Genomic DNA, 8,459 nt, shown 5'->3' on the forward strand with positions numbered 1-8,459 from the left:
CCTGAAACTGGACTTAGTGACCTAGGACTAAATTAAATAGAAGCACTTCAATGAATGTTCAATTTTACTCAGTCATCCAAATATTTTATGGTGTTACAGCACTGTGGAGAGATATACTGCAGTTGAGATAATTGTGACTGTTAATTTTCAGCCTTTTTGCTAAAGGATATTGCTCTGGAAATTATTACAAAGCTCTAGGAAAGCATTATTTGAGAGACAATTGCTTTTATTTAACTCCAGACTGGAAGGCAGAGGAATTTATGACGTTTGTAACTGTTTGATGTTACTTCTAAAAAAATGGTTTTTTCCGTAAAAAGGCACAAAATGCAGTCACACAACAGAGTCAAAGAATTATTGCGAATCTGGCTTGGTACTTCTTTTTAGACAAAACTTGACAGCATAATAGTGTGATGAAGATCTGGGTGGCTTTCTGGTCCGTTTTAATTTTTCTTCTTAAATATTTGATGGCACACCTGGTCTTCACATGTCAGTTCCTAGGGTATTGAGACAATTAGTAAGTATATAGTGGTGCACATTGTATTTTGCATACGCAGCAGATCCCACCAGAAATTACTACAACAGAGCCAATGCATTAAAAATATGTGCTTATGAAGAAAAGAACAGAAAGAAGAGTGTATTGTGTGTAACCAATCAGCAGGCATACACCACATGTTGCAGTAATTAGATTTTGACACTGGGATTGAGCTCCAAGAAGAATAAACATGAAAAATGTATAAAAATGGCTTTTTAATGCAAGGCTTTTTCGTGCTTTGTTATTAAAACAATGTACTGTAATAGTTTATAATTTACGTGTTACCTCATAATCCATGAGAAGCAATGAAATGAGGAAATCAGAGGGAAAAAAAGGAGGATGCTTTAAAAAGATGAGGACATCTGCCTCAGACATGCACCCAAGCCATTTTCCAAGGGCCAGAGCAATACTCTTGTTCTTGCCCAGCATTGCAGCTGACCTCTTACAGGTTGGCAAACCTGCACGTTGCAGTGGGGTCAGTTTGGTTAGTCTTTTGCTTAGCCAGCATTCCTGTGCCAAAGCAGGCTTTGAAGCGAGCTGAAGCTGGCTTTTTTGGCCAGCAGTTGGCCAAACTTGCAATCAAGTTCCTGAAGACGGTTGGAAGAATCTACCTGGTTGCTCTGACTCCACCAGGTTGAGCCTGAATCCTGGTGCCAGCACTTAGAACCTCTGCTAGATCAGGTTTTCAATATGTGTTAGAGTTGAAGAAGTGCACTAGACAGCTGGCTTTTAGTTAAATGGCAGATTTTGGTTTTTAATTCATTGTTTTGACCTTTCAAGACTTGAGGCAACTTGGCTGGCCACACCGACTATCTGTAGGGGAAATAAAAGGGTACCTAGATGCAAATCATGAGATGCAGCAATGAGCTCTCTTCCATAATCTTTCTGCACCCACCTGCTGCACCACCCGACATAATCATGCCCTCCCAAGAAACTCTGGAATCATTATCATTATGTAGCTTTTAATCTGGAATCTCTCTGGACTTCACCAACTGCTCATGTTCTGCACAGGCTCTTCTGGCCTTTCTTGGACTCACTCGTCTGCCTTTGGGCTCCAGCTTCCTAACTCAGATATATGCACAGTTTGACTTTTTTTATTGTACTAGCACAAAATAATTGCAGTGTAGGTTGTTTGCAGGATCCTCTTGAGTATCCAGAGGTTTCTGATCTGCATTGCAGCAGGCTATGCTAAAATTTCATAGTGCTTCTTTCAGAACAAAAAATAGTATTTTTAATTCCAATCTGTCCCGTAGCGTTTTGGGTTTGTGGCTTTTTTCCTACCAGTGATCACATAAGAACGTGATGATGTTAGAGGTGCAATGTAACAAGAAGGGTTAATAGCTGGCGGGCAGTGGACTGGAACAAAAAACCCCAACACTGCAGGGTTATGACTTAACTGGGAACAGGTAGAAAGAAATTGAGCGTTCCGGAGTTGTAGCAGAGGGGGGATTTAAAAGCAGTCAGCTGAATAAAATATAAATAAATAAAGCCCATTCTAACTAAAGCCCATTCTAACTAAATACAGTCTAAATAAAGCCCATTCTAACTAGAACAAGTAACAAATCCGTTGAAACAGAACACCGTACTTTGTCGTGGCCTCCGTTCTGCGCGGTGTGTGCAGAGCAGCCCTTACCAGATGCAGCATGTCTCCTTCAATCCAGTGCTTCCAGCCCCTGTTCTTCTTCTCGCCTTTCTGCACACAGACGAGTTTGTCACCGTCCCAGGTCACTAGTGTCTGTGGAAATCAGATAATTAACTCGGATATGTTAACAAGAAGTTTATAAATAAATGATAATATTCGTATAGTGAGCTTGTTTGATTCTCAAATAAACAATGAGAAGACACAATTACAGCTGTTTCCTATGATTCCCCATCTTCCTCTGAAAAAACCCCAAATCAGCCATTCAGCCAAAACCCAAACACATTCAGAATGACATCAGTGTTCTGATGTGAAAGTTTTACAGTGCTTTGTTGTCATTTCTGTGTTTTTCTTCACATACACAGAGAGAAAGTGTTCATACAAACTATCAAGTCACTGAGTGGATTAACAGATACTTGAGCAATGGATGCAGATTGTGGTTTTATTTTCTTGCTCTTTAAAGCCATTAATAAAAAGATTGCAGGGTCTTCCTGAGTGAAGACCTGGGGTCTTATATCAACTTGTGCTGTGCTATAACCTTTTCCAGTTTTGCATAAAATAACTAAATGTTAACGTCATGTCATGCAATGCATTTACTTGTATATTTTCATGCCCTTTCACCAAAGACCTTTAAAAAGATACGATCACAAGCTGGCAACGTGCTCTAGCTGACCCTGCTTGAGCCCAGAGGTTGGACGAGATGACCTCAAGAGGCCCTTCCTATCCGTAACCATTTCATGATTTAGTGTGATTCGGAGTGTAGCACTAATAAACAGGATATTGAGTATACTGTTTCTTGTGCAGGGGCAGGACAACTATATCTGTAAGGAAAAGTTTTCTATAGAGGTTAAATTCTCAGATAGGCTAGAGTACATTCAAAGCAACATTGTTTGAATTGTTTTAGATTTGAACCATTGTACTTTAGGGAGACATTTCACCGTGTATCATAGGTAAATCCTCATCAGAGACCAATTACAGTCAGTGGAAGTTTAGTTATTAAAAAGCTCCAAGAGTACTGGGAGCTTAATTCATTTTCTAGTTCAGCATTGGGTGATTTATTTCTCTTATGAGGGAGCTTTCTACTAATAACGAGACAAAACTCGTTCCATTTCAGTTAACTTCTTTCTTATTTACAGAATTTTTAAGCTACATGCTCTTTAAATTATCCATGCTCTCTTTACATTTAAATGTTTCCTAGCAGTTTTATTACTTTCAGCTAACTTAAACGTGTTTGACGTATTGTTTTGTTAATAAAATGTCCGGAAAAATCTTTTAGAGCAACCCAGAGAACGATGGCATGACTTGCTTCCTTTTTCCTTCCCTTCTTGTTAGAAACAAATAATATAATTTGCTTAGAAAAGAATATTAGGCAAAAATGATTAAATTAGGTAGGGGTATGATTATACAGACTGTGTTTCTGTCCTTCCAAAAGATTGATAGTGAAGAGGAGAGTCTGCAAGGAAAGACAATGGCTTTGTTAGTGCTGAGGAGAACTAGAGGAGCATTAGTCTGCGGATCTACGGAATGATGCAACTAATGAGGCCTTAGATCCTTAGTAATGCCTTCAGCTGACCTAAAGAGATGTAGGAGCAATAAACCCTGTCACAGGAATAATGTCCCACCCAGTGCTTGCTGGAGAAAATTATAGGAAGAAAATCTAGAGATAGGGATATTCAGGATACTGGGAAAAAGAACAAAAAAAACCCCACAAAAACCAGAGTTGAATTATTTGATAGCTTGTGGTGCTGGAAATGAGAAATAATTTGTGCATAGTTGGAGAGCGAAAAGTGATCTGAAGTGAATAATCAATGTCTTCTGTTAAATTTCTGCCACTCCAGTGAAGGATGTTGTGAGTTCAAACGTAAAGGTGTCCTTTATGCTGCCAATTCCCTGTGACAATTGCCAAAACAAAACAGGTCTTGTTGACAGTGAGGTTTGGTCTCAGCTTCTCAAGTTCTGAAACCCTGATTATTGAGAAGATACTGCTGGAAAGCCAGCACATGTTTGGAGAAGAGCAGGAGAGATGAGACCCGAATGGAAGAATAGAACTGGTAATTGGGAGAGGAGTTGACATGGGTCGACTCAGTGAATGCTGACAAGGACAGGCCGGTGACAAAAGGTTTGCCGGGCTCTGAAGGGGACGGTCAATGGAAATTGAAGATCTACTGGTCTTTCTACCTTTGAAAAACTTGCTTAAGGATTTTAGGGGCAAGAAGACAGAAGCGGCGTTGATGCAGAAGCATGCGGGTGAATTCGGTAAGTGAATTTAATTAGTGCTCATATGTATTCTTTTCCTCGCTGGCTTCCCCGATACAGTCCTGTTGGGATGTCTCACGGGAACAGACGGACCAGCTGACTCTGCCTGTCAGAGGAGGTCGGGCATGGGCTAACACACAACGAGGTCCTTCATCCAGCCGTTGCTTGTCCAAATATCTCACTGAAAGGTGTCTGAACCTATGCCCACACTTTCCTCGGGGAATTTTGAGCTCACATTGCTCCTATTATCCTGAAGGTATTAAAGCATGATGCTGGGCCTCCCTGCCTGTCTGCCACCGCCAGGAGCCCTGTCAGTGGCAGCTTGGGCTCACATTTTTTTCTTGCCCCTGCCCAAAGCTCTCTTCAGGTTAATAACTGAGGGCAGGTTTATTTTTAACCGTGTCCAACTGTTAAACTGTCCAGCTGAGGGTGAGCAGGCTGATTAAAACACCGTGTGAACCCAGCCATTCGGAAACTCGCATTTATGCAGAGAAAGACCTAAATTCAAAGGGATGATACCTAAAGGTGTATAACAGAAAAACTGGGAAAATCCCCTACTAGAAAAACATGTAATTAACGGTTGTCTTCTCATATCTGAGTAACCATCCTGATTTGCATTGATAACAAATGCTCATAGCAGGAAAGAACACTGTCTCAAGATTCAAATTATATTTCTGCTTTATAAAAATCCTCTGATGTCTGTAAAATATTGTTTGGGGGTTTGTTTGCTTGTTTGTTTGTTTGTTTGTTTTCACAAATTTGGCTGATTTTTAGAGCTGCTCACTCCTGGTGCTGACTGTAGTGTAAATAGATAGCAAGTACCAATTTTTTACCTTTACCACTCGGTTATCCAGCCCTTTGGTGTGTTCTTCAAACTCCACTCCCACAGTGAAATTCAGATCATAGTTTCTGAAAGTACTGAGTGTTTTTGTTTTAAAATTATCTCCGTCTTGAATAATCTCCTTTGTTTGTTTCAAGTGTTTTGCAATCTTGCGAGTCGCAAAATCAATATCTGCCAAAAAAACAGAAAAGGGAGTAGTATCACAATGAAAATTCCAATTTTTGGTACCAAACTAAAAAAGCCACAGCACTTTACTCATAATAATAATAATAATAATAATGTAGAACATGATTCCACAGATGACAATTTATCTGCCAACATTTCACAGAGACAAAGATAATTTAAAATAAAAAGAACCTTATGTTTGCAAGTAAACTTTCAATTGATTTCTCTGATTATAAACTCACTTATTAACAGGATATCTGTAGGAATGCTGTGTGCAGAGCTACAACATACAACCAATAATGAATGGATGCTGGCATGTTAAATCACTCAAATATCAGTTTCTGTTGGAGAAGGTGAAACATCTGTTTCCTATGTGCGTGGTCTGGGTCCTGCAGGGTTAGAAACGTTGGCCACCCCCAAAAGAAGGTTCTCAGAATAATAATCCTTTTCAGAAAATGCGCATGTTAGAATGAGGATGTAATCAAGGGTTTTGATGTGTTGCTTTTATGGTGAACCTACAGTCTGTGGGAGTATGCTAGAGGTTAATTAATTAATTTTAAAATAATGAAGGTTATATTAAGGAATAAAAAAGAAACAATCCAATAAAAGCCTGACTTCCACTGGTGAGACGCTGGCACAGGTTGCCCAGAGACACTGTGGAAGCCTCATCCCTGGAAGTGTTCAAGGCCAGGCTGGACGGGGCTTGGAGCAACCCGGGCTGGTGGGAGGTGTCCCTGCCCTTGGCCAGGGCTTAGAATGAGATGATCTTCAAGTTCCCTTCCAGCTCAAGCCATTCTGTGATTCTGTGATCCTGTGTTTCTATGATTGATTCTATGACTCTATGATTATTAAGCAGCAGGCACAGAATTAAGTTGTAGCTTAGATGTTAAAGGGAGACAAATTCAAAGTCCAAAGTCAGAAAAGTATCAAACTACAGCATTTGACAGTTCCTGTTTAATATTCTATCAACACTGCCTGCAGTGCCGGTCGCCGTAACATCCTTATTTTGCTCGTGATGAAGACCAACATTATAATGTAAACAGCCGCTCACAGCTGAACGCATTGGAAGTTACCAAAAGGAGAATATATATTACCACGCTGACAGTTTGCCCCAGACAATCCACCTAATGCCAGCTGCATTACCATCTGCAATAAATATTTCTGACCAGCTGGCAGTGAATCTTATTATGGGGCTGTATGCAGATGAAATAATCTCATATGTTTCTGCAAGCGAGTGACAAATGGGTTTGGGTTTGGTAGCCATCCTTTAGTGGTTTCGCCTGCGAGTTAATCATTGTCAGCTCAGCGATGCCACGTACTAATGGATCCCTTTTTCTTTCGGTAGATTCATTATACTACTTGTGAAGTACTAATTGAGTTGAGTAAGAGGATTGGTGTGAAAAAAAACGTGACTTTTTAACGTGGGGGATAATGTTCCTGTTCAGTATTTATATTCAAGGCTTCTTGGGTATATTTTATCTGCTGTGGTGGATTAAACGTATCTCTGGGTCTGATTTATAGCCAGGTAACATAAAATTTAGTTCTCTCTGAGGAAAAAAAAGTCTAGACTTGTAAAGAAATGCTATTTCTGACTAATATATTAGTCTTGTAGCTCCTGGAGAAAAATCGGGGGAGGTTTTATTAAAGCATAGTTTTCATAACTGCATTTTGAACAATACAAGCAGTAAGAATGATATATTGTTCTATTATGGTCGATTAAAATACTTTGTAACGTGTATGATAAAATCAAAGTTTCTGGTTTAAAGGGCAAAACCATTCTTTAATTAAAGCATAGAAATGCATACGCATTAATTAAAAGGATGAATGAATTTAAAAAAAACCCGAGAACCTCCGTGTGCTTTGAACCTGACCACTTTAATACTTAAAATATCAACCACATGTAAAATTGTGAGAAACAGAGCAGAAGAGGATCTTTTCACCCTTTCCATGTAATTTTCTTCCATTCTAAGCATCACCTGTAGCCATATGCATCTTTGCCTTGTTTTTCTTGTTGTGTTTTTTTTTTTTGCTAATTAATTGGCAGTTTTTAATGAATATAACTTATATAGATGCATATATACACAAAAAGTCATGAGGTACTTATGGAGGGCCAGATCCAGACAACTGGTACAAACCGCTCCTTCATTCCAACCACTTGCTGGCATTCCTACTGGGAAAGTAGTTGGAAAATTTCATCAGAAAGTTCAATGAGTACCTCTCCAGTACAGTCTGCCTAGGGAAGGCAATCAATCAAAGTATTTCCCAGGAAAAATACCTCTATATTGCATTCCTTATTCTAACACATTCTCCCTCTTGCTTTGTTTCAGGCTACTGAGTGGGTCGAGTTCTTTTATTCTCATGAGCTCTTTCTATCTTAAGCAGACTTCCCAGTATTCCATGCCTGTAATCCAGACCCCATTGTAGGCCGAATCCATCCGTTTTTCTCCCAATTTCCACTGGCATCTATAAAATCAGATAGGGATCTATACAGTGGATTCACTGATTTTGAACCACTGAATTGTTTTTATAATCCATGTGACCACTGGATAGAAAACAATGAGGTACCTGGAATTGAGAAGGGCATAAACCCCGTGGCCCTGAGGGCCACCAGTTGTAAGCATAAAAGTGAAATACAGGCTGGATTTTTGCCACATGCGGATTTACGATTCAGAGCCACCAGACTCCTGCAATCTAGGTTAAATTAGCCAACTCTAATGACTCCTTTTCTCCTAGAAGTTTTATAAATATCATGTGTGGTAAGGAAACAACAGTCTTCTGACTGTGATGTTGTAGAGCTGGGAGAAAGTTCCTGATTCTAAAGTTTGCTGGCAGAAAGTTCCTGATTCTAAAGTTTACACTCCTTGTGTATGTATAAATCTAACTCCCATATTTTTTGCCATTTTTGGAATTCAGCTATATTACTGCAATGGTGGAAAGGTGATAGCTGTTCTTTCAATGCCAATCCAGACTGTACTGAAAAAAGTAGTGAGAAATAATTGAAAAGAGAAGACTTTGGGGGGACCTAA

At 39.5% G+C, this 8,459-nt stretch overlaps 1 protein-coding gene across 1 annotated transcript; it reads right to left on the minus strand.

Annotated features, from left to right (window-relative positions):
• Positions 1-440: 440 nt before the first annotated feature.
• Positions 441-5,439, minus strand: RBP2 (retinol binding protein 2, cellular; the record flags this gene model as incomplete). The annotated part of the gene is made up of 3 exons (XM_009879221.1): positions 441-494; positions 2,166-2,267; positions 5,261-5,439. Coding segments are annotated over 3 exons (335 nt in total), but the record flags the coding sequence as incomplete, so codon positions are not given.
• Between the last annotated feature and the right edge of the window lie 3,020 nt (positions 5,440-8,459).

The sequence above is a fragment of the Apaloderma vittatum genome, unplaced genomic scaffold (genome assembly GCF_000703405.1).
Source record: "Apaloderma vittatum isolate BGI_N311 unplaced genomic scaffold, ASM70340v1 scaffold2812, whole genome shotgun sequence".
In the NCBI taxonomy this organism is placed as follows: domain Eukaryota; kingdom Metazoa; phylum Chordata; class Aves; order Trogoniformes; family Trogonidae; genus Apaloderma; species Apaloderma vittatum.